At 34.1% G+C, this 27,116-nt stretch overlaps 5 protein-coding genes across 11 annotated transcripts in view; 2 read left to right on the top strand and 3 right to left on the bottom strand.

The window, feature by feature from the left end:
* LOC105173871 (probable xyloglucan endotransglucosylase/hydrolase protein 23) lies at positions 237–1,477 on the top strand. The gene is made up of 3 exons (XM_011095773.2): positions 237–565; positions 650–843; positions 912–1,477. The coding sequence occupies exons 1-3, from the start codon at positions 308–310 to the stop codon at positions 1,303–1,305; spliced, it is 846 nt and encodes a 281-aa protein (XP_011094075.1). The 5' UTR covers positions 237–307; the 3' UTR covers positions 1,306–1,477.
* Positions 2,082–5,926, bottom strand: LOC105173870 (F-box protein At4g19940-like). Of its 6 annotated transcripts, none has more exons than XR_002288055.1 (3): positions 4,608–5,926; positions 3,661–3,731; positions 2,082–2,529 (listed from the first exon to the last, which is right to left on the bottom strand). XR_002288055.1 is itself a non-coding variant. In XM_020697924.1 (2 exons), exon 1 carries the CDS (start codon positions 5,777–5,779, stop codon positions 4,610–4,612), a length of 1,170 nt encoding a protein of 389 aa, XP_020553583.1. In that variant the 5' UTR covers positions 5,780–5,926; the 3' UTR covers positions 2,082–3,731; positions 4,608–4,609. The 6 variants fall into 6 exon arrangements, 3 of the variants coding, with proteins under 3 accessions (XP_020553583.1, XP_020553584.1, XP_020553585.1); XR_002288057.1 differs by having other exon boundaries at positions 2,082–2,450; XR_002288056.1 differs by having other exon boundaries at positions 3,661–3,722.
* Positions 9,526–16,200, top strand: LOC105173868 (ethanolamine-phosphate cytidylyltransferase-like). Of its 2 annotated transcripts, XM_011095769.2 has the most exons (11): positions 9,526–9,811; positions 9,918–10,060; positions 10,775–11,198; positions 11,448–11,683; positions 12,782–12,954; positions 13,824–13,895; positions 14,345–14,412; positions 14,613–14,733; positions 15,267–15,332; positions 15,423–15,545; positions 15,718–16,200. In XM_011095769.2, exons 3-11 carry the CDS (start codon positions 10,846–10,848, stop codon positions 15,787–15,789), a joined length of 1,284 nt encoding a protein of 427 aa, XP_011094071.1. In that variant the 5' UTR covers positions 9,526–9,811; positions 9,918–10,060; positions 10,775–10,845; the 3' UTR covers positions 15,790–16,200. The 2 variants fall into 2 exon arrangements, with proteins under 2 accessions (XP_011094071.1, XP_011094072.1); XM_011095770.2 differs by lacking the exon at positions 9,918–10,060.
* LOC105173926 (probable glycerol-3-phosphate acyltransferase 3) lies at positions 18,012–19,978 on the bottom strand (the record flags this gene model as incomplete). Its single annotated transcript, XM_011095845.2, is given in 2 exon segments — positions 18,012–19,057; positions 19,324–19,978. Coding segments are annotated over 2 exon segments (1,344 nt in total). The 3' UTR covers positions 18,012–18,172.
* Positions 25,272–27,116, bottom strand: part of LOC105173867 (probable glycerol-3-phosphate acyltransferase 3) — a 2,974-nt gene continuing 1,129 nt past the window's right edge. Inside the window, exon 2 of the mRNA XM_011095768.2 lies at positions 25,272–26,413. Coding sequence (XP_011094070.1) covers positions 25,499–26,413 — 915 coding nt within the window. The 3' untranslated portion in view covers positions 25,272–25,498. The remainder of the gene's footprint in view (positions 26,414–27,116) is intronic.

Raw genomic sequence — 27,116 nt, 5'->3', positions numbered from 1 at the left:
TTTTTATAAAAAAAAAAAAAGAAAAATACATAGACGGTTAAATTGATATTATTTTTTATAAAAAAATAATTTACTCATTTAAAATACCACACGAATTTAAATTCATTAAATTCCTTTTTCTTCTCTTATCTTTTCTGCACACGTTGACAATCTATCATGATAACTTTCTAACAATTGTACCCCTACCCACGACTCCAACCCAACCCCAATCGTCTATATAAACCATCGCCCACTCTCATGCATAGCTCCGAAAACCAACTAAAACAACACAAGACTCTTAGATAAAAGTTGTTGACGGTCATCTCAAATGAAGATATTTATTTCATTTTGGGTAGTATCAGGCTTTCTTGCAGCTGCGTTGGGTGGCAATTTCAACCAAGACTTCGACATTACGTGGGGCGACGGGCGGGCGAAAATACTGGACAACGGGAAGCTTCTTACGTTGTCTTTAGACAAGACTTCTGGCTCTGGATTTAGGTCCAAAAAGCAATACATGTTCGGGAAGATCGACATGCAGATAAGGCTTGTTCCTGGCAACTCTGCCGGCACCGTTACTGCCTACTATGTGAGTTCCGGACAAGCATGCACATGTCATATGTCTTAAATTTGTGTTTTCTCAACGTTGAATGATGTGCTTGTGTTTTTGTAGCTGTCTTCGTTGGGATCGAACCATGACGAAATTGACTTTGAATTCCTTGGTAACCTAAGCGGTGATCCTTACATCATGCACACCAATGTGTACACACAAGGCAAAGGGGGCAGAGAGCAGCAGTTTTATCTATGGTTTGATCCCACAAAGGATTTTCACACTTACTCTATTCTATGGAATCCTCAAAGCATCATGTAAGATAATTAACACTCTCTCTCTCTTTTGAAATTTGACTAATATAATATTTGTCTCATGAGAACAGATTGTCAGTGGATGGAACGCCCATCAGACAGTTCAAGAATCTAGAATCCAAAGGTGTGGGTGTGGCGTACCCCAAAGACCAGCCAATGTGGATCTTCTCAAGCCTGTGGAACGCAGATGATTGGGCAACAAGAGGGGGGCTCGTCAAAACTGATTGGTCCCAAGCCCCCTTCACTGCCTCCTACACAAACTTCAATGCGCTTGCTTGCACTGTATCCACCACTTCAAATTCTTGCCCCAAAAACTCCTCTTCCAGTTCTTGGTTCTCAGAGTCGCTGGACAACTCCGGGGTGGAAAGAATAAAGTGGGTGCAGAAGAACTACATGATTTACGACTACTGCACTGACTCTAAGCGATTTCCTCAAGGCTTTCCTCCTGAATGCTCCATTGCATAATCACGACTTTTCAATCACTCTTTTTCCAGCCCTTTTTTGTTTTTTTATTTGATTCTTTGATGATGTCTTGAATAATTATAGAGATTATGATGATGTGTGAATAATTATAAAGATTGTGTATATGGTAAGACGTTTGATACATAAGTAGAGTGATGCGGTGGGTTCGAATGAAGATGTTATTTAATAAAAACTAACATACATATAAAACGATCACATAATTATTCTCTAACTACATAACATAAATTTTTATAAGATCTAAACAATTTATACTATTGAAACAGACTAAGAATAGCAAAATTTTAGTTCGAACCTGAATAGATTAAACATAAACCAATTATATGACAAGCGCAATAAATTTATTGTAAGATTGACGTACAAATCAGGAAAATTGACCAATCACATAGCAAGTGCAATATAATTAGCTTCCTTCAGCCAAACCTAATCCAAACAAAAAATTTCCACTTTTTAGTATATGAGGTTTTTTCTTTTTCTTGGCAGGAGGGTGACAGCTAAGTTCCCCAGCTCCGTTTCTTACTCGTAATCTATCTTTCACAAGAACTGAACAAGTGTCATTTTTAGGCCACTTGATTGTTCCTAATTTACATTATAAATTGTTATCTCTCTAATTAAGCTATAAAGAATTCAGAAACACCCTTGTCGTTGGTGTGGGATGGTCTTTAAATTAATAAAACCAAAACTCGAAATTATTAGGATTGAAAATGCAAAGATAATTAAGAATATGATCACTTAAAGCAATGTTTTGAAACCCATACCACTACTTAAATAGGACAATTTATTGGGTCATCTGATTGACACAAACTATAATATATACATTATCAATATATAGTGTAAAAATGGGTTTCAACTTCCAAAAACAACAGAATTTTCCAATAGAATTCCAAATTCTGCATCTGTTCTTTCTTTCCCTTTCCCCTTCAATGGTCGCAACTCTGGGTGAGCAGCAGCAAACTCGCCCGTACGCTGGTAAAAAGTTATGCAACTTATGCTGCAAGTTTCTTCCAAACTCCCACCACCCACCAGACTCGCTGCTCACCTGCGCAGTGCGCGCCAACCACCTCCAGCCACCACGCCCTCATTAGCACAATCTGGCAATGCGTTTCCGTCTTCTTTTCTCATCTTCAGTTCTTTTTAGAAATTTAAAAGTTAAAATAGGTTTTTTACGAGTGCCGAATTTGAAGTCCAACTGAACATAGAACCGGTTCCCTGTTAAACCGCTTAAAAGGATCGGTCCAATCTGGGTTTAAAAACTATGCATCTAAGAGGGTCTTTGGACGAGCTTATAATCTCTTCAAAATATTTCATAAAATATTAAAGAGTGTTTGGTAAAATTTTCAGAAGAGCTTATACAGTCAACAAATAAGCCACTATAAGCTCCTTTAAGGAAGAGAAGGGGGAAAAAAACAAGGAATTCGGAATTCTGAACTTATTTTTAAGATTTTACCACACTCCTTAAATTTTGATCATATTAATAAAAAATCGCAGTCAACAACATCTTATAAACACCATAATTCTGTCCAATCCAAGGACTTCAACAGCTTATTTTAAAAATAAAATTTGACATCTAGCTTGTAAAACATTTTATAAGATATATGAGTTTATAACATGTTTTAAAGTGAACTTGAACTAGATATGATTGTTTAGGATAAATCCAATTTTGGTCATCAAACATGGCCTCAATTTTGGACCTCAAACAATGATACTGCAGTTTTGGCTCTCAAACTGTTACTTTTTGGTGTTTTCAGTCATTCCGTTGATAAAGCCATTAAAGTTAACAATGTTTTCATTTGAAGGGGAAAAAATGTCATTTTCCTCCCATGTTGCGGTATTTTTCAAGCTTTGGTCCAATGCACTCATTTCCTTACTTTTCTTTCGAGGAATATTATGTTGAATTGTATTGATGTTTAATTAATTCAAGGATATATATTTTTCAGTATGGATGTCTTTTTTTCTGCGTCACACATATGTTGTAGGTATTGCATTATACATAAAACATGTTATTGGCAATGTTTTGTTAAGATTATATAAAAAATTATTGCTTCATTAAATAACAGTTTAAGGACCAAAAACTGCAACACCAAATTGTTCGAGGGCCAAAACTGCGTAAGTGACAATGTTTAAGGACCAAAATTGCAATTATCCCTGACTATTTAAATGGGAAGAAAACCCTAAAGTTGTCATCTTCCATCAGTAGGTAACTTCTCTAATGTACTATAATGAAGCAAAAGTAACAACTACCAGGAATAATGAAAGATCAAACTGCAAACACTTCTTCACTTTCCAGAAAAGACGTATGGAAATTCTTCACCAAATGAATATTGAGACTGAGGATCATACCTTAAAACAACTTGTCCTCCAGAAACCTCATCCTGCAGACAGTTTTTAGCCTCCCCTTTACCCTGTCGTGTCTGTACAAATGTAAGATTCATCGTACACCTTGAACAAATGATGCGAGCTTGGTCGCAAAGGACGGTATTGTTAATCACTGTAAAGTCAGTCCTAAAAGATGTCGACAATCCAAAATGATAAAGAACTAAAATTTTCAAGCAATTGTCACGTGAAATGACTTGAACTCAGCAGATACACAGCTTGACATCGGACTCTTACATTAGTCGCACAAACTGGGATTTTCAATAAAAAGCCGGCGACTAGGGAAGATGGAATGCAAAACAAGAAGGAAAGGAAATAGTAACATGAATGCATTTCATCGTCCACCTTAATGTTTCAAGAGCAAGCTGTGTCTGTTTGACATGAAAGGCACAACAATTTCTTATAATAATGTCAAAGATTACAAGTTTAGATGATTGTAAGGAAAGACAAGATATGAATAGATACCTTAATAGGCAGAATCTAGTACGATTGACTGAACTTAAATGCAGTTCGAGGAGACAAAATTGAATTCCTTTTGCCGTTACCAGGAGCTCATGATTTACGCACAGCAGACAGAAAATGTCAAGAATTGAAACGAATTTATTGAAACAAAACAGAAAGTAAGACAATTCAATCCAAATACAATTTCCTTTCGCATCATATGGCACCTAATCACACTTTCAAGATAATACCAAAGCTGCCGAAAGACCACTAAAACGATAATCTAAGGAAAGATATCCAAAATAAGCATTACTAACGTATTTTCTGGTTGGAGGTTTTAGAAACTTAATGGAAAACCCCCCATAACTTGAATTTAACCTGCAAACCAGACAATGCATTGTAAAACAAGAAACGATACTAATTATAGACAAACAGATGAAGTGCCAAATAAAAACTGGCATCAAGCATCGTACATCTATTTGCTTCCCAAGGAAAAGAAACTTTCAGTGTAAAGCCGAAGCCAAGTCCACTCCCCTGCAATCAAATGGTCCATCCTTCTGATCTGCTTCTTCTTCACATCATAGTAGTCAAGACTCTCTTGCTTTGCATCCATCAATATCTTCCCATCTCGGTAATCGAACGGAATAACAAATTTCAGCATGTCGTTAGTATATGCATTCATATTAATACTATATTCCCGAACCCAAAGTTGATTCTCAAAATCCTTCAACACCCAAATATCCATAGTTAGAGGCCGTGCCATATTGTCCACTAAGCATAATCTCCCTCCTAATTCCACCAGGGACCAGGCACCGTTGGGGTCGAAACAACCTTCAGGAGGAGATACGGTACCAAACTCCTCCTTTTCAAGATCAAAGGACACAATGGCCTCATCCCCTGGCTGATTGTACTCATCCCAAATCATCCAATAGAACACATTCTCCACCAACACTCCCCAGCCCCGAACGACAAATGGACAATTCGCATTCACCACCTTCCACGAGCAATCTTTCCCGTCTCTCAACCTCAAAACCTCACAACCAATGTCATAATCCACATGTATATCCAAGCTCCTATCAAACAAATGCACCAACACATACTCATCCCTCTCCTTCACATACCCCATCCCCGCGTTCACCTCCCCCGAGGTACAACAACTGGCCTCAGGCAATTTCATCATCACCTGAGTACTAGGATTACAAGCATAAAACCCACTCTCACTCACAAAGCAAATTAGATCCCACTTAGAAGGCAACATCTCAATGTTCTTCTCATCATCCTCTAGATACAAGGAGAAGTCAAGATTCTTGCAAGACCCATCAAAGTTCAACGAACAAAGATCAACCCTTGTGCATCTTTTCATGTGAGCTTCTTGCAAAACGGCAACAGTTTTGACTAACAGTAGATTAGGGGAGTGCAGGCAGAGCTCCCTATGCATAGAAATGAAGTGTGGGTCCGTGATTAACTGAAGCCATTGCTTCGAAACACACTTGAACTTACCTAGGGATTTCACAGGCAGCCTTAAGAGGATGTTGATGATCAAATCAGTGGGTAGTACCGGGTCCATCATCAGCTCCTCGTCCTGGGAAGATGACAGCGGTGGCGGTGGTGGTGATGGGATCCGAGTGGGTGGCTTTTTCTTCATCTTTTCTTCCTTCTTTGCGTGCTCAGACAGAGAAAGAATCAACACACCAGTCTCACATTCTTGAATCTCGACTCCCTCTGTGTGCGAGAAGAAAGGGGAAAGCGCGTTCTTGTTGGAACTTTTGGTAAAAGGTCGGTCTGTTTGGCACTTTTCTCGTACAGTGGTCTCATGAGAATAATAAACAGGAAAATTCTTTTCTTCTTTTTTCTAATTTCAAAATAAAAAAAATTCTTAACGACAACACAAAAAGTCACTCCATGTTTTAATCTAACGATTAAGGTTGAAATTAAACTCAAAAAGAAAACATTAAAATTAAATATTCAAAATTTATCAAATATATAAATATTTATTTCATTTTAAATCTTATAAAATAAAGAGAATTAAAATAGTTTGATGAGGGTGGGAAAATAATTGGACAACTGTAAAAGAAAAACTAGGATAAGGTTCCCACTTGTGTCCTCATAATCCTCTGGACCAAATGCCTTTCTTTCTCAATTCACTTCAAACCATCAGAATTATGTATAACTTTTTAAGTTTGGAATTACTATTTACGATTTCCTCTTTCTAAGGACAATTACGTTTCTTTTTTTTAAACTTGGTCTAATTATATATATATATATATATTTTATCTGATTTAAAAAATTACATCTAATATATCTGACGTTAACAAATAGATCTCTCTGTTGATCAAATTTTCGAATTTGTTGATATTAACAAAAAAAATTGAATAAAAATCAATATCTATCCCCCTCCCCATTGACTTATTACTGATTTTATTACATATCAAATAATTTTTTTTAACCAAATTATCCTTACACATTTTCACAAGTTAATGCATGCGATGAGTAGGGTAATTTTGATCATAAAAAAAAAAAAAAATTACCTACAATGAATCATTAATAAGTCAATCAAAGGTAAATGTGAATTTTTATTCAATTTTTTTTTTTGTTAATATATATAAATTCTGTGAAGTTTGGCTAATAGATTGATCTATCCGCTAAATGAACAGGAGCCTCAAGAGTACTAAATACAATTTTCCTAATCACAAAAGATTAACATATAATTACACTAAATTTTGGAGGAGGACAATGTAATTATTTTTTTTAATAAATCGATTATAATTATATTATGATTTCAAGCAACCAATATATTAATCATTATATCAAACACTCATACCTAATAATAAAAATATTGGATTTAGGTGGAACAGTAATATACACGTTATTGGATTTGAATTTGGTTCCCACTTAACTTATTTAAAATTAAGTATAAATAGTTTTTAAATTTTTGAATGATGAACAATATATTTTGTTTGTCTTAATGGTATATTGTTGAAAAAATCAAAACGTTTCGTTTTATATAACTATTAATGTACTAATATGGATAATGATTAAATGGTTGGCATGACTACTATCACACAATTCAATTTAAAAACAAATATTCATTTTCCTATAATTTGTAAAAAGATAAAATAATATAATTTTACGAGGCAGGACAAATTAAATTTTTATTGGAATCAATCCGAGTCCGAATTTTCTCAAAATGGAGCGACATAAGTCTCAAGTCCATCCAAATCTGTCTCATTGTCAATGATTTTTTTTCTTTTCTTTTTTTTTCAAATATTACAATTATGTTATGTCATGATAGATCCAACAAAAACGACTCTATCCTCAATTCAAATGAAATAATTTAAATCTTACAGAATTGATGCAAAAGGGAGTATTTATAGAACCCGTTTGTTTGTTTGAAAAAAAAAATGGACAATATATTATGTATCAAACCATAAGTATTTCTTGGTTCATAAATAAGTACCAAATCAATCTAAAATACCAAGAGCAAAGATATTTTTCCAAAAATCATTTTCATTTGCTTGTTCGTAAAAATATTTTATTATTTAGACATAGTAGAAAATTAGAGAATTCTAATTTATTTCGTTTCAAATAATAGAAACGATGCAGATAAAAAATCCAGTATTTTGAACTGAAAAGTACGTAAAAAAACAGCAGTCAAGTTTCACGTTGTTACCCTAAATTTTAATTTTTTACTATTTAAAATAAGTCATCTTGTATTGAGTTTATTATAAGTCGTAGATGATCATTAAAGCCGGTTGTGGAGATATAATGAAAGAAGTATGACCAATTTGGTTGCTCATGATTTTAATCAATTATTGGGTTGATTCTTTGTTATTTTTGCTAAGTTTTGATTAAATGGTACAAGCAATTTATTTGGTTTCTGCCAAGTGCCAACATTAAATGAAAGCGAATATATATTGTATAGCTCGTAAATTAAATTATGATTAATCTACCTATAATTTAGCAAGATATATAACTCATATTCATGCTTTCTGTTCTAATATGGTATGATTATATTATAATTCTTTTCTTACCGTTCAATTGTTAAGTACGAACCACTTTTAATAAAATAGTTGTGTGTTTGATTTTTTTGTCGATATAACTATTATATTGGTGGGCAATTTTTAAATAATGTTTCGAAATATATTTTAATATCGTAATCATCTAAAGTTTTTGTAACGAAAAAGAAAATAATTCATAAGGTGTTTAAAATCTTATAAACTCTTTACAAAGAATAAGTTGAATCCAATCTTTTTGTTTTTTTAATAAAATTTTTAATCTTAACGTCCAATAAATAAAAAAACCCTCATAATTTTGTTAGTGTTAACTTTTACTCTTTATATAATTGACGTCTCAAATTTGAGTCTTATGCATATATATAGGTCAATCTAATATAAATATAATTTTATTTTTTTTTTTTATCTTGAGTTAGCTAAATCGAATCAAAAAGTATGTTTAAGTATCGAGAGAAGAATCATGAGATTATTTGTATTTTCACATATTGTAATCACTTTCTTATTTAAATGGAAAAAGTATTATTTTAGTCCGCTAAATATGCATAATTTTAATTTTAATCCGATAACTATGTCCATTTTTGTTTAGATCCAACAACTTACGAAATAGCTTACTTTTAGTCCTTTGACTGATTTTCGGACAATTTTATCCCTATGCAACTTTTGAAAGGCAGTTTTAGTCCATATGCACTCATAGGGGTTTCGGACAATTTTATCCCTATGCAACTTTTGAAAGGCAGTTTTAGTCCATATGCACTCATAGGGGTAAAACTGTCCGAAAATCAGTAAGAGGACTAAAACTAATCAATTTCGTAAGTTACTGAACCTAAATAAAAATAGATATAGTTATCGGATTAAAATTAAAATTAAACATACTTAGCGGACTAAAATAATACTTTTTCCTATTTAAATTAACAAACTTTGTTTGTTCATATTTTTTCTTGTCCCGTAATTATTTTTCTGCAAGCACAAAATTTTGTCTAGACGATAGTCAATAAAGCCTAATATAGTAGTGAAATTGAGCCTTATTATTATGAGGTCGTTTGTTCAAACTATATCAATATACGAATTCGAATAATAATTGTACTCTAATGTAACAACAATTATTTTAATAGTTTTAAATATTTGACATTCATCACTGATCAATTAATTGTTAATAATTAAAGATTATAATATAATGATAATTCATTCATTAAAGAAAATCTTTTTAATAATGTAAGAATTGATCAATCAATTCTATTTAAAAAAAGAAAAAGAAAAATCCAAGTAATTTTCTTTGAGGCAACGTGTAGTTTTCAAGTCAAAATCAATACATGCACGACATCAAACAGATCACACCATCATGTCATTACAAGTGCTTAAGTAGGCAAAAGAAGGAAACGAGTGACAAATAGAATCCTAAATCCCAAATCAGCCGAAATTCCAGGGTCATTACGGAAGATTAACGAAATTTCAGCATTCTTGCAATTGATGCTTTTCTTATTCTGAAATTCCCACTTTTTTCCTTTCTTTTCTTGTTCCCTGTCTTTTCTTTTCTTTTTCTTTTTTTTTTTTTTTTCCGAACAGAAAGATCCCATCTTTCACCATTTCTTGCAGAAGCCGAGGTTGGTATTTGTACACCTTTGTAAGAAAAAGAGAGGAGACGCAGGCACCAACCTTGGAAAAAGGTGAAGATTCTCGTCTGACAAGACACCCCATTTCTTGCAGAATTTTAGATTTCTGGCAAAGGCGTTAACTTTTAGTGCAATTTGCGTAATTATATTCATATTTCAGGTCGTTGTTTGGCACACATATTGCCAAGAAACATAGAGGGTGTTGTTCTTTTCACGCTACGCTCAGATTTTTTATATGCCTTTGCTCGTTTCTACGATTTTCTTGAAATTCTCAACAACCCATCTTCAGCGTCTCTCTCTCAGGTTCATTCATTCGCAATTCATTTTTTTTTCTGGATCGTTTAGAGAGTTGTGATCTTTTGTATTGCGTGTTGTGGATTCTTTTTGGGTTGGGATGTCTGGTGGTTAAGATGGCGGTGAAGGATCGCATTTGCTCCGATGATTTGCCTGTTTGGATTTGCTGGTGTCATTTGAATTTAAGTATCTTTTTTTAAAGCTTGCAGATTGATCCTTGTATTATTTACACATATCTATGTAACTTTTATGCTTTATAATAACCGAAGTGGAATAGTTTCTGATATTGTCAGTTTTTATGTGAGAAAGTTTTTCTTCCCTGTTGTTCCTTTTTTCTCAATTTTGCATTTGATCTATGTCTCCTTCATGGCAAAAAACCTTTGATGTTGCAGTTGAATTTTGAAACTATGATTTGGAGATATGGATTTCGAGGAATTCATATCCATCAAACCCAGAATGATCGGAAAAATAGCATAAGATGGTTGGTAAAGAATTTGAATCCATAGTACCTCAAACTGTTCCAAACAAGTGAATGCACTTGTTATTCTGGACTTGAAATTCCGAATTTCTAAATCCTCCTAGCCAACTTAGTGATTTTGTAGCTCTAAACTAGTTTATGATTGCAAAGATTAGAATTTTCACTTTCACCGTTTCTGTTTGTTTACTCAAGAAGAGTTATGTATTATATGTTATTTCTCTACTCATTTTCTTCTTTGCATTCAGGGTCTGTGTCTCCTCTTGCATTGATTAAAAAGGCCTTTTCAAGGGTCTGAAGATTAAAGAAGAGGAGCCAGATGGAATTTGAGAGCAGCAATTGGATAAAAGATGGGGTTTATTTCTATCCTCATCTGTTTGGTGGTATAATGATTACTTGTGCACTGCTTAGTTTTTCCACCAGCTACTTCGGTAAGATTAGTGTTCCAACTATGCCTTACCTCTTTCCGGACTTGAGAGTTTTTCATAAGAACAAATCCGCAAACAAACGTGTTCGTGTGTATATGGATGGATGTTTTGATCTGATGCACTATGGGCATGCCAATGCCCTGAGACAAGCAAAGGCTCTAGGGGATGAATTGGTTGTTGGAGTTGTAAGTGATGAAGAGATCATATCTAACAAAGGCCCTCCAGTTTTATCCATGCAAGAGAGGTATACCTGCATTTTTTCTTTTGGTATGGTAGAAGGCTTTATATGCATCTCATGTATTTCTTATCAATTTATGAGTCTTGATTTAGAAAAGCACAATAAGTAGTAAATTGAAAAAAATGTTGGTAGACTTATCTTCATTTTCACCCACATATCATACACTCCCTAAAAACTTTGACCATTCCAATGATTTGGATTGTACCATGTAGATGATTCTTGTACTTACTTTCTAACTTGAGGTCCTTTTACCAGGCTGGCCCTCGTTAGTGGGTTGAAGTGGGTGGATGAAGTCATTCCTAATGCTCCCTATGAAATTACTGAAGATTTTATGAATAGACTTTTCAAGGAGCACAAGATTGACTATATTATACATGGTGATGATCCGTGCCTTCTTCCTGATGGAACTGATGCTTATGCTCTAGCAAAGAAAGTTGGTCGCTACAAGCAGATCAAACGTACTGAAGGTGTCTCCAGTACAGATATTGTAGGTACTATATTCTTCTTACTCTGCGTTTAAGTTTTTCTAGATAGCGTTTACTTGAAAAATGCTTGTTGGAAGAATCCTTTATGGATTATATAGAGTTGCTATGATGTTTTAATCTCTTCTAGTCAAGGTATGGTTGACCTGTATGTTTTTCTCATATGATTGTTCAAAAACTTTTTAGCAGTGATAATTAATACCAGATTAGTTGGGTTGGGTTGCCAATATACTCTTAATGTTCTCCTTGTATGAATCCACTGTGGGTTTATTCTGATGACAAGCATTAGCAGAGTAAAATTTAATTTGTTCCTTTATCCTATTATCTTAATCTGTGAGTCACTGTCTTACATTGGCCCTTTGAATTCTTTGGCTACAGACAAGTTGCTTAAATGCTCCAGCACGCCTCGCCATTGAATTGGATTACTTGACAAAAAATGTTCTGTTGTTGCTCATTGTCCTACATGCCAAGCATAGATTATTTAAAGGATAATACCAACATGGATGTATATATTCTTTATATGCTTTAAAAGATAGTTTTACGATAACATGAACGGTTTATCAAAAAACTTGAACATCATTGTTACAATGCGAAATTGATTCCAGAATGCTATATATCTAGGAGATATGCAGTTCAGCTAAGAGTTGTTTTACTGTAAATCCTAAACTATGACGTTGTGGTCCTTTATTATATGCAATTCTCTGTCCTTTCACAAACTATTTTTAGCCAATAACTTGTAATATTTGTAATTAATTTAACTGTTTATTTTTCTCGTTCCTCAAGATGTCAATGGTAGGCTTGCTCCAGAACTTGATTGTTTTTCTTTATTGGGATATGTTGTTTAATCTGATTTAATATTTGGATAAGCTGAGGTTTATATGATTTTTATGATTTGTTATCATTCAATTTATTCACAACTCTTGTTTCCTAGATTGGTATTTCGAAACTTTGTGTTTTTCCTCTTCCAGCCTTAGTCATTATCTAGTTAAGATTACCCTACATTGACTGCGATTCTCATCCCAAAATGAGAATTTTAAAACTAGCACTTTAGTTGGAGAAGTGATTATAACTGTGATCATCTTAATTGTTATGTTATTACGTATGCAGGAAGGATACTTTCCTGTATGAAGGATGCTAAATCAGAAAAATTGTTCTCAGAACCGTCTGGTGAAGTTGATAACTTAAACAACACGCGGAGCAGTAAATCTCTGGTTAATGGTGGCCACATTTCTCATTTCCTACCTACTTCAAGAAGAATCGTGCAATTCTCGAATGGCAAGGTCTGTTCAACTCCTTTTCTCAAATGTCATCTTGCTGATAATTCATCACATGTTAAGATCTTTAACATTACCTGAATCTATTGTCTATCAATCAGTGTAGATGTGGTAGCGAACTTGGTTTTGAGAGATTGGTTGCCATATCATGCATAGTAAATGTTGTTCACGATCTTACGTTGCTCAAGGAATAGAAGAAAATAGAGATTATGACCTCTAAATGATCGAATAATTAGTTTTTTCTGGACCAAATTTATTGAGCCTTTTTGAGGTCTCGTTCCGGCTTCAGTGCATCTCTTTCTGATAAACTTAAAGGAGACTCATTAACTGAAGTCTGCAAGTAAAACAATCATTTGCTTAATGTTTGTACTTACAGTTCAAAACATAATTGGATAACTTGATATATTGCATATGATCAAATTATTCTATTGAATCTATACGAAAGAAAATTCTATCACCTCTAATGATGTTGCGTTCAATTCTGTCTCCTTTATGGTGTTGATTTTTTTCATTAAGACTGGAATTCAGAAAATAGGTTATACTCAAAGAGATGAAAAATAATTAGTATATTTTTAATTTTATTTTATGTGAACTTGGTCATATCACAACCAATTACTTCTTATTTTTTAGTATACATTAACTAGTTCAGATGATAACATTCAGTTCATTTGGCATAATGGGCTTTACATGCTAAAATCTTCTTCATTTACATCATCGTTAATAATATAGGAGGAGACTTCTGCTATCTTTGTATAATTTTTGGAGTCTGTGGTGCTAAAATCTAGTAATGGTCTGTTCCTACTTCTGACTGAAAGCTAAATCTTCTCTCTGTGAAGATTTGTGGGTTGAACTCCTGTTATTTTGTCTAATTTCAGGGGCCTGGGCCAAATTCCCGAGTTGTTTACATTGATGGTGCATTTGATCTTTTTCATGCTGGGCACGTTGAGGTACTATAGAACTTCATGAAGCTTCCATGTCCAGTTTTATTACTATGCATTGTCTATATATGCATCTTCAGTATTATCTAAACTAGATACGACTTCGGATTACTTCCCATTTCTTGGTTAATTACAGAATGTTGCCTGTCTGAATCTCTATTGCATTAATCAGATTATCAGGATCTTATTACATATTTTCTCGATTTCCCCTACATGCTATATTATTTCATCTTTGTGTGAAAAACCATTTTGGTGTATCGCCCTGGGCTTGGTCACTGTTGCAAGCTCTGCTTGTTAAAATATTTCTTTACATTGTTTTTGTAAGGAAAATTAGCATACAGAAAAATGCTTGGAAGACTTGCACCCACTTGTGGAAATTGCCATGTAAATACTACTCTTCTTGCAGTTTGTTTTTTCTGGAATTATTTGATTAAAAATTGCTCTTTGTGAGTATACAGATTCTAAAGAGTGCGAAACAACTTGGAGATTTTCTTCTTGTTGGTATTTATGCTGATCACACCGTTAGGTATGACCTCCGATCTCCTGCAATGCTTGTAGCGCTGTTCTGATAGTCAGGAATTATGTTGTCTCATTGATAATCTTCTAATGTTAGCAAAATTATCATAAAGGAGCGACAACATTAGTTAGTATCAAGTCATATCGTTTTGGTCATGTTTGAGATAGTGAGAAGAACTGATCAACTGAGAGTGAATTTCCCTTCTGCAGTGAGCTTCGCGGTATTAATTTCCCACTAATGAATCTCCACGAGCGTAGCCTTAGCGTGCTGGCATGTCGTTACGTTGATGAGGTCATCATAGGTGCACCTTGGGAGGTTACTAAAGATATGGTACGTTATCTCTGCATTCCTATGATCTTTCTATCTTCTCAGACCAAATAAGTTGCCTGGATTTTTTTCACAAAGTTTGGAGCTTCCAGTGGTGCATCATCTCCTTTTATCTAATACTAAATTTCACTTCTATCAGACATTTACGTACTTCCTGAAATTGGGACGCGTATGACTCGTGATTCTGCACAAGCATTTTACACTTTGGGCATTAATGAGTTAAAAATTGCTCTTCCTATGATATATCTAATCATAGTAGTTGAATCCTACTTTCGCTATTGGAAAATTTGCTTTCTACTTCCTGTCTTCTGCTGGAAATGAACAGACATCCTGTTCTGCAGCGGTCCTAGGAGACTCATAGGAATTAAAATCCCACATTTCAAAGTATAACCATCTGTATTTGTTGAATTTGTTGCTCCCCATCATTTCATGTTTCAAGTTCTTGACGTGTAGTTATGTCTTACCCGGATTTAAACTTGATGTGCTGTTATTGACAAATCTCCTGTTCTTACCTTCCATGTGATTGGCCTGTAAAGATTACAACCTTCAACATATCTTTGGTCGTGCATGGAACAATTGCGGAGAAAAACCCTCTCTCAATTGTAAGTTTAACTTACCAGTTCTCAGGTATAATCTGGTCCGAGTAATTATGACAAATGCATATGGTAAAAATTTTCAATCACATCATGCAGGGCAAGTCGGACCCCTATGCTGTTCCAAAGAATATGGGAATTTTCCAAATGATCGAGAGCCCAAAAGATATCACTACGACTTCCATAGCTCGAAGGATCATTGCCAATCACGAGATTTATCTGGTATTCTTTGTTAACCTATCTACCCAAGTTTCTTTCAAGCTGTTTGAATCTGTAACTTATATATATTCTGTTACCCAAAATCATCCGAAAAATTTATTCTGCTATCGCTTGTTGCTTGATACACTCGATGCATATGCATGCAAATAACGCAATAGCTCTTCAATTGACACAGAAACGAAATGCCAAGAAGGAAGCAAGTGAAAAGAAATATTATGCCGAGAAGAAATATGTGTTGGCAGACTGATAGATTTGCTATTAGGGAATTTTGAGATACATCTCAAGAGGTGACTGACACAATCGAAAAGGCAAAGGCAAGATAGTCGAAACACGATGTAGGCAGGTGAGTTGGAGTATTAAATCTTTAGGAACCATTGTTTCTTGTAAATTGGTCGATATCTTTGAATTATTACAATGCCCTCACACCTTTTGTTTCAATCCTCATACTTCAGTCCCAGAACTGGAGGGAACGGATTCCCCACCTGGGATTCTACATGCTGTAATACATTAGTTGTAATTATGTTTGTTTGTTGCTAATACTTGTGTTTGTTTATTTGCTTTCTCATCAAGAGATTTTGAGTTAGATTTGGGTTTTTGACAGAACTCAACACGCTTGTTTGAACTCGATTCAGTTACTGAGTGTACAACTTTGAACTTAGTGTAATTGCGCTTACGATTAGTTTGAATACACGAGTTTGTCTGAAAAAAACACATCACAGCGACCTCTATGGAGAATGATTGAGTGCACGTCCATGTCTAAATTTTAGCTCGTTAACCCTGAAAAATACTTATTACAAGAACGATATCAAGTGCCGACATAAGCATTTGATGTATGAATTTTACTCTAGAATTTGATTTTTGTTTTTATTTTCCAGTTTATGCTGATTGTATAAATTAATTTATGATCTCGTGTTGACGTGCAATTTATCTATTGTAAAGAAAATGTGACGTAAAGTAGGAAAATATGTTAATAACATAATTTTACATGATGAAGCATCATTATAAGTCTTATTATTTATAGTTATGGATAAAAGTTGCACATTTTACACAATATTTTTTTTTAAATTTATAGTTACAGGATCAAAAGTGTAAGAAACAAATACAAACCAATTGAAGGGAATAAATCACTCGCTACATTTTCTTAGTCACGTTCGATCGCGTTTAAGTGCATTTAATCTCTTAATCTTCATCTTTTTCTATTTTTTTTTTATTTCTGGATATTTATTCATGAATTTTGGTCCAAAAATCACACCCCATGTGGTGCTGCAAATTCATAGATTGAAACAGGAAAAAATATTCATAGTAGGGGGGAGTTGAACCTTAGTACATTTTTATATTTTGATTTAGGACGCACAAAGTGTGGGAGGTAGGCACCAGCACTTGATTTCAGTACATCATGGTGTGTGTGTGTGTGTTTAATCTATTAATATAGTTATAATATTTAATATACATTAATATTTTTAAATAGATCAATAGTTAAAGCAGATAAAAAAACAACATACCAACAACAACTTCAAAGTAAATAAATAATGTATATATTATTATTAAAAATAAATTAAATACCTATACTCATAAAATTTAAACTCGTGATCTTTTGATTGTGAAATCTTAATTTCACCGATCATACAAGCAATCATTGGTTACATACTGGCGTGCTAACTTCTCACTTCTAACAACATCCCTTGTTCGACAAATTTAAATCTTACAACTATGAAGAGCAATTTTGTATCTATAAGAAGTATCCTGTGAAAAATTGTTCCACAAAGAGTGTCTTGATTTCTATTCAATTGTTTTAGGGGAAAAAGTATTTAGTCCATTAAATTGGTATTTGCAAAATATTTTAATTAAATCCAATTTAGAGTTTTGATGTCAATTTTCCGGCCAATTGAACGGGAATTGCTGGTTTGTCCCAACAAGCTACAATCTCTAGTATATATAAAAAAAAACGAAAAAATTACTCACAAATGGCGGTTTGTAGCACTACAGAGTAAAATATTTTTTTAGCCCATAAAATAAGGGTAAATTTTTTTAGTACCACAACTATAGTAGGTGACACTTTTAGTTTCATAAATCTCAAAATCACGTTATTTTTGTCCCAAAAAATATGATTTTGGGCATTTTTAGTTCTAAAATTACAGCACCTTTTTAGTCCCAAACAACGCATTTTTAGTCCCAAAATCACAACGCACTTGACTTTTTGGAACTAAAAGTACATGATTATGAATTTTATGAAACTAAAAGCAACACCAACCATAGTTATGGTACCAAAACAAATTCTACCTTTATTAAAAAAAACATTTTGCTCTAGCACTACAATACCAATTTTTTTATTGTGTCGATATAGTACCCTTAAATTGATTTTTCTTTCCTCGTCTTTCTTTTTTTTTTCTTCTTAAAATGTAATATCTTGATTTATATCGTTTATTTTCATTTATAATATACTTTAAAATTTTAAATTTTATTTATGATATGTACGCAGAGACAGTAGCTACGGCAACTAGTTGAGTTTACAGAAAAATATATATTAGTCAATGCTCAAAAAACAAATACAAGGTATTACATCTCTAGTCCAAAGTTTACAACATATCACAACAGGATGAAAACAAGAAATTACATCTCTAGACCAAAGTTTACACTTTCTTACCATCTCCAACAATTCCTTCATTTCCCGCCAAGATCAAGTATTTATCCTTCCTTGTAAGCTTTGTGCAAGTGAACCCCAACTCTTCAGCAATCATGGCTTGGACCAAATTGGCCGTCTTGTACTTTGATGTTTCGACATCATCCCCAGTCTCATCCGCGCCCCCGCGTACCATGTTCAGGAAGCGGACCGAGCAGCTCGGCTGTGGATTCATGAGTAAGAACAAAGAGTCCAGGCTTTTGAACCCTCTTGCGGTTGTACCATAAAACATGCTAACGTCATAATCAATTGCAGCAGGAAATATCCTGTCACTTATTTCGGTGAACAAAGGGCTGAATCTCAACAGATATGGCTCCCTGCATGTTGTGCCCTCAGGACAGACAACGAGGTTGCCTTGACTCAACAGCTTGTGCATCAACTCAGCATCTTGCCCCCTGTTCCTCGTCAACCGGGCCGTTTTTATTGGTGAAATGATTTCTGATACTCGGCTTAGGCTATACACAACTGCAGTTAAAGGAGTCCTCAGACAGTATGAGAGCATCAAGGGATCGAGCAACGTTCTATGATTACAAACATATAAGGCTCCGTTGGCATTGTTAGTCGTTGCTAATTCTGGATTGGAAATCTTTATTTGTGCACCAGTGAGGTGCAAGATCGGAAACTTAATCTCAAAGGGCAATGACGACAACGCAACGATAGCCCTGATAATGCCGAGAGTGAATCCAATGGGGAGCCACATGAACATGGATAGTGTAGCCCAGAAAGTTGGCCTAAATGCCAATCTTCCATCATGGAAAATGAGAGGTTTGGGGTATAAATCTCTTGGTAGTTGATGCCAATTCCTTCTTTCTTGTTCACTCACCAGATAAATCTCCTGTTACAAAATAATGTTGTCAGTAAACAAGAGTACTCTTCCAAGAAAAAAGTATTGTTATGCAAATATATCTTAATATTAATTTATATGAATAATTATATTGATGTTTCCTTTGACAGATTCCAAAAATATGCATTGCGCGTGCTTCCTGTAATTATATTTCACAGTATGATTTACTCCTGAAGATCGAATAAACTATAAGGAAACCAACATTATAATTTTTGAAAGTCAATGAATTTGTGTAATTTGATGTATGTAATTTTCACCTTGCAATTCAAAAACCATTCACGATCAAGACATTTCCTGAAGCAGCCAATTCCAATGACATCAGGAGCCATTTTCACAACTTGAAATCCTCTCTCTCTTCTTTCTTCCATCAATCCCACAAAATACCCACGAAAAACCTTCAACTCTCTCCCAACAACAAAATCTACCTCCAAATAATCTCTCAAGAAGCTCTCAACCATGACCTGAGGCAAATCGCTGACGCCCACCGTCATCTTCCCTCTCCTGAGAACCTCAAAGCTCTCCCTGCCGACATCCTCCAGGAAAAATTTGGGCAGGACAGCTCTTCCCTCCACGAACCTCTCTTTCTTGAGCCCGAGAAAGCAGACGAATACCATAACCTTCAACGCTAACTCCTGGCGGCAAAGACTGATCATGGGATAAAGAAGAAAAAGGATAAGCGCCCTGATTAGGCCGCCAGCTTCAAAAGCTACAAGCATGAAGTAAGGAAATAGAGAGGATGATCTGAGGAGAACAGTTTCTGCATGGAAGATCAAAACCTGGTTCTCCAGGTCTGATCTCTGGCCAAGAACCTGGAATTTCTGGAACCCGAATTGTAGGGCTGCAGAGAAATTGTCGTGGATGGTTTTCTTGGGGATTCGGAGATGTTTGTGGAGGAGTATAGAGAAGAAGAGAGCGAGTTTTCTGAAGTAAACGGCCATGATAAACATGGTTCTTGATTTTTGCATGGTGATCGATGAAGAGCGCACTGATCATCTGGTTGAATTCTGTAGGTATTTATAGACATGCTTGAATACGAAAAAAGTAGAATAAAATAAAAGAACAAAGTCCACGAGAATGCGAACGTACTTATTAACGTCAGTCGGCCGCTATGGTCCTACATATGTATAGTCAACCCTTATTTAATTTCAAATATTATATATTAGGTCCCACAAATGAGTTGTTTTGCAATTTTGGTCATACCGTCATTTTTAATTCACCACATTGCATCTTATAATTCTAAAAAATTTAAATGGTTAGTTACGCGTAGACTACTCCTAAAAATATAAAATTATACTTTTTTCATAAAAATGAAGTGATGTTAACATCGTTGTATTTTTTCTCTTATAAGTACCAAATTATTATATGGGAATGTTAAATAAAAGGTAAAAATGTAGAAATTTATATAAATTTTTTTGCTAATATCAAAATTTTTCGTCCAAACCCTAACGAAATGAGATCATGTGTATACAGTGAATTTTCAAAAGGAATGTAAATGTAATTTTAATTTTTTTTTTGAGAAAAAAGTGTAATTTTATATTTTTAAATGAGTTTAATTATAACTAACTCAAATTTAAAATTATAGTTTTAAGCTTTAATTCTATTAAATTTTTTTACAGATGAGGTTGTGCAAAGCTCGAGCTTGGTTAAGTCTTGATGGGGAATTGATGTTGTATGTGTCATAAATTTAATGGAATTAAGGCTTCGAACTAAAATTACAAATATTTTGGAATTATGTGATGTAATATGGTAAGTACAAAAATAATTAGATCAAATTACAAAGATGTTAACTTATGGGAGGTAAAAATGCAATTTCCTTTTAATTTCTCTTGTTCCAATTTGTAATTTTGGTGCAGTTTTCGTGTTATTATCTGATACCTTGTGTGAAAATTTTGGCATGTAGAACATTAAATATTTTCTTAAGTATAGCACTGAACTTGATAAATATAAGGGTAAATTATATTTTTGGTCCCATAAGTGGACCCAATTCCAATTTTAGTCCCATACTAAGGGTAATTCGCACATTTGGTTTCGTAAGTGGATTTTTTTTCCAATTTCAGTCCCGATTGGGGATTTTCGTTAAAACTTAACGGCAGCTGCTGAAATCCGTTAGGTACTGTTAAATATGGATGGAAAGCATGTAGAATTGGAGGAAAAGCATGGAGAATTGGAGGAAAAATCAACAACTTGCTGGAAATTACACTATACCCTCTTCCTTCTATTTAAATCCCATTTCTTCATTTCTCTCTTGAATTTAGTCGAAAAAAATCTCAAAAAATATGGCTGGTAATAGAGAAAATTTTTGTCATTGTGGAAGGCTTGCGATTTTGAAAACCTCATGGACCGACGACAACCCAAGTAGGAGTTTTTTGGGTATACAAAAAAAAGAAGCGGATGTGGTTTTTTTCATTGGGAAGATCCGCCGATGTGTGCAAGGGCAAAGATTATCATACCCGGATTGCTTCGAAAACTGAATAGAATGGAGGACAAAATTGCACAGATGCAACGAAGACAAACTGTTTTAGTTTATTTTTTGGTTGTATCTTGGCTTATGGTGTTGTTTTAGAAGGAAGAGGGTATAGTGTAATTTCCACCAAGTTGTTGATTTTTTCTCCAATTCTCCATGCTTTCCCTCCAATTCTACATGCTTTCCCTCCATATTTAACAGCACCTAACGGATTTCAGCAGCTGCCGTTAAGTTTTAACGGAAATTCCCAACCGGGATTGAAATTGGAAAAAAAATCCATTTACGGGACCAAATGTGCGAATTGCCTAAGTATGGGACTAAAATTGAAATCGAGTCCACTTATGGGACCAAAAATGTAATTTACCCATAAATATAATAACATGTAAAGTTTTATTCAATAATATTACTGATGTAGCGTTAATTATTTCAGTTTGATCGTATTACAAATTTAAATTGAATTCCAACTTTGGATACATAAGTATGACACTTTGATGCCAATTAGGTTTTACTCGATTGGTAAGATTGAGGTTTCACAATAAAAAAATTGTGAATTTGAGTTTTACGAATATAGGTGTGTGTGTCTACTTTTATAGTAGCTTTTTTTTTTTATCTCATTTAAACGTATTTATTAATTTGAATTATTGATGTATGGAATTATATAATGAATGGCATGCATACTATTTTTTTTTTTTTTAAAAAAAAAGAAGCTATGATCACTTTAACACACATAGGCATTAGTGTTTGTATATATACACGCAATATTCATTGAGAATATATAGGGTTTAATGCAATTTATTCTTTTGTGATATTAAAAATGAGCAAATTATTCAATATAAAAAAATAAATAATAATTTACCTTCCTGCCTAAGAAGATAAATTGCTTCAATTTTAAAAATATATGAAGGTAAATTGTTATATTTTGAAAAATACAGGAGAATTTGCTATTTTATTTTTCATAAGGGGTTGTTTGCCTATTTTTCATAACACGGATAGAAATATTACAATTTACCCAGAATATATATAGCTTACAACAATCGAGTTCTCCATTAAAAATTAGAATATATAACAAAATATCCTATTTGAAGAAAAAGATAGACAATTTGTCTTTTCAGAACTATCGTTCTAATAAATTTAGTCCGAAATAATAATGTTAGGTAAAAACTAACAACTATATACCGAGTGAAATATTATTATCACAGGATTATTTTTTATCTAATGTAATCGAACAAGAATTTTTCCACATAGTTCTGAAAATTATATTATAGTGACATTTAATATATACATAATATGTAAATAAAATAATTTTTTGAATATAAAAATAGAAAGGAATTTTATACATGTAGGTTGTATATATTAAATAAAATATCATATCAGAATTTTATATAATAAAAAATTTGAATTGTGGATAATTGATTGGATAAGAAAAAGTTGTACTCTATCGGCTTGGATTGATAGGATCTTGCGACCTTCGATTTCAATGCCAAAATAGTGAAATTTGTTGCTAATTATCAATAAATTGAATACTTTCCTTTCTAATTTTTTCGAGCTATCGACATAATTTCTTGTAGTGTATACATATACACATTCGTATATACGCACAGAGTACTGCTGATTAACAATAATAAATATTTCTGTAATTCATGTCAAAGTATTGAATGTAGCCTAAATATATAGAACATGAACTTGCAGACTGAGTGACTGAGTTCTTGAACCAAATTGTTTTTCTCGTCATTCTATTTTTCATTAATTACGAAAATGAATAAGTTCTGATAATAAGACTTTTAAGGGGTTAATATGCCAACCCCTTTAAAAAAATTTAACTCAAATGGATTTAGTCATACCTCAAATAATTATATGGTAGGTGCAATACGCTTGTGTTGTGATTAATGTATACTTTAAAAAATATAAACAATCACATGACAAGCGTATCACACTTACGCTGCATTGGTTTGCTTTGGCCAAACTCGATTTTCCTCACGACTACCTAGGATTATTGATTTCAATCTTGTTGGCTTGTGATGGGGAATGCCCTAAAACTTGATAAAAAGATAAAATTGCCCTTAATGAAGGGCAATTCAATAAAATGGATTGGGATCTGCGCATTTGAAACCGGGTCGATTTGTGGGACAATCGACCCAACTTTATAACCCAGGAACAGAACCCAGCCACCGCACGAAACTAAGCAGTTCGATCATGACTACGGATGCATCAAATTATGACACGTGGCCTAAGCAACAGTGTATTTTTGGTCCGATAAATATCCCGATACACATCATCTGAGGTAATCAATTCTTTATTATTTTCGACCTTACTTGCCTTCGATCGCATATGTCTATTTCGACCAAGCTGACTTGAGTATCGAAGGGTTTTAGTCGGGGACGAACCCGACCAGCCTGGTGTTGATTGTTTTATTCTCAAGACCTAAATCTAGAGAGACTGTGTGGCTTGCATTGGATCATCCAACGAGGTCGCATGTTCGAGCTAGATCAGCTTGTAAGAAACCTTAGGATCATATGAAAATTCCCAAATTTCAGAATTATAGAATTCGTAATCTGTATGATAAATACAATACATTTTTTATGTGATTATGTACAGTTAATTTTTTTTTTTTTTTCAAATATGGTTATTACATATGTAAGGTAGGACGGATCGGTCATGAATGTGGACAGATTCACAATAAATGGATGCAATCGATCTGAAAGCTACGAATAAGGTTTTATGAGATTGAAAAGGTCGGCTGAATGAACCAACGCGTATGGATAAATAATTGGATAAGAACTGGCAGAAAAAATAAAAATAAAAAAAAGCAAGTAATTGTAATGCATGAATGTAGGGAGTTTGTTGATGTAAATTGAATTCAGCAATATGGGCATGTGAAGTAGGCAATATGGTGATGGTATTGGTGGGACTACAAACACCAAGTGAAATATTATTATTGATTCAGCAATGAGTACACAATTATAAGTCTGCTGTCACTTGTCAGGTTCAATATTTATTTGGGGTTTATTGCAATTTTCGTCCTTTAGCTATGCATATATATGGTATTTTAGTCTTTTAAGTATTTAGAGTAGCAAAATAGTCCTTTAATTTTTTTAATGTTTGCAAATTTGGTCCTCTGGTAATCGGATTTTTCTGTAGTCGCTGAGAGAGTGGCACATGGCTCTCACGTGACATACTTAAATTGGGGCTTTAATTTTAATGGCTGATATTATTCTAATATAGCACAAGTTTATTACATCAAATAAAGTTGGACATGATTAACTAGTGTACTCACAAGTTGAGGTAATTACGTTTGATTCTTAAAAACCTTAATTTGGTCGTGGGTGTTTAACAAATACTAAAGGAATGGACGACTTGTTGGATGACTATAAATGCAACATTTAATCATAACTAATTGTTATGGTTAAAAATAAATAGCCGTTGCAAGTAGTCATTGACCACGACCATGCAATGGTTGTTGGTCGTGGTTTCTGCAGCTATGGCTAAAATATTTATCATTCTTTGTAATCATATCAAAAAAAATATTTTTCATGGTGGATAGGCTATGTTTTTTCATCGATTTATCAAACCATGGTTAATAATAATTATTTACCACAACTTTTAGTTCATAACCAGACAATAATAATTTTTTTCTAGTCCCTTGAAATTGAGAATATTGATAATTTATCAAACAACGAGATATATTTATAATTGTACCAAATCTGATAGTGAACTCGTTGTAATTTATTTTTACAAAAAAAGTAAAGTTATCAAATGCCATTAATTACAAGGATATGGGCTCTCATGAAACTGTATTATTCTGTTTAATTTATTATTTATATGGAATTCGTAATTTTATATACGCAATTTTATTCAAGATAAATTCACTTTTGGCCCCTTAAATTTGTCATTAACTAAATTTTGATCCCTTAAGTTTGACGCCTTGACTCAAACTTTATCATCACATTGCTTCTTACCGTTCTCAAATGTCATTTCATTTTGGTCTCTGTCTCAGTCTTTAACTCACCACCTTTCCGAACAACCCCTTCATTTGCTGCCAAGATCAAGTACTTATCCTTCCTTGTAAGCTTTGTGCAACTGAACCCCAACTCTTCAGCTATCATGCTTTGCACCAAATTGGCCATCTTGTAATTTGATGTTCTGGCATCATCCCCATTCTCATCTCCGGCCCCACGATGTACCATGTTTAGGAAACGGGCCGAATAGGTCGATCTTGGATTCATGCTGAAGAACAAAGGATCCAGACTCTTGAACCCTCTGGCAGTCGTACCATAAAACATGCTAACATGACAATCAATTGCGACAGGAAATATGTTATCACTTATTTCCGTGAACAAAGGGCTGAATCTAAGTAGATAAGGTTCCCTGCATGTTGTGCCCTCTGGACAAACAACGAGGTTGCCTTGACTCAACACCTTGCTCATCAACTCAGCATCTTGCCCCCTGTTCCTCGTCAATCGGACCGTTTTTATTGGTGAAAGAATTTCTGATACTCGACTTAGGCTATACACAACTGCAGTTAAAGGAGTCCTCAGACAGGATGAGAGCATCAAGGGATCGAACAACGTTCTATGATTACACACATATAAGGCTCCATTGACATTGCTCATCGTTGCTAATTCTGAATTGGAAATCTTTATCCGTACACCGGTGAGGTGCAAGATCGGAAACTTAATCTCAAAGGGCAACGACGACAGTACAACAATAGTCCTAATGATGCCGAGAGTGAATCCCATGGGGAGCCACATGAACATGGCTAGTGTAGCCCAGAAAGTTGGCCTAAAAGCCAATCTTCCATCATGGAAAATGAGGGGCTTGGGGTATAAATCTCTTGGTAGCTGATGCCAATTCCTTCTTTCTTGTTCATCTACCAAATAAATCTCCTGTTGCACAATAATGTTAGCAGTCATCAACACTATTCCACGGGGATAAGTTGAATATTTAACTTGAGTTAAATGCAGTTTATCCATGTGTTAATGAAAATGAGTAATTTACCTCTCTGTGAAAAATAAAACAGTAATTTGCCCCTCCTATATTATCAGAAAAAGAGCGATTTACACCCCTGCCGTGTTTCTCGAGTCACACGTGCTTTTTTCTTTAATTTTTTTAATTTGAAATTTAAAATAATATTTATGTCCTTATTTAATAACCGTTGGATCTTGATCAATCTACGGTTCAAATTTAACTAATAAATCAATAGTGTAGATTTATCTAATTCACATCAATGGTTTACATTTAAATTAATAATATCAAAATTATATATTATATATAATTGAATTTGGACATATATATTTATACTTTATAATAAAAACTATTTGTATATATATGATATATATATAGAGAGAGAGAGAGAAAGAGAGAGAGAGAGATTGGCGAGGAGCGGCACATCAGGCACGGGGGAGGGCTGATCTGGACGCTGAAAAGGGGCGAAGGAAGGGGATGGGGACGGGTGAGGAGGAGGAAGGGGAAAGAGGATGGAGGGAGCGAGAGAGAGCAGAGGGGGAGCCTGATCTAGGCACCGAAAGGGGGAGGATGAAGGGGGTGGCGACGGGGGAAGATGAAGGGGGAAGGGGGAGGAGGAGGAGG

Source organism: Sesamum indicum, linkage group LG11, assembly GCF_000512975.1.
Source record: "Sesamum indicum cultivar Zhongzhi No. 13 linkage group LG11, S_indicum_v1.0, whole genome shotgun sequence".
NCBI lineage: Eukaryota > Viridiplantae > Streptophyta > Magnoliopsida > Lamiales > Pedaliaceae > Sesamum > Sesamum indicum.
This window is presented reverse-complemented; position numbering and strand designations above follow the sequence as displayed.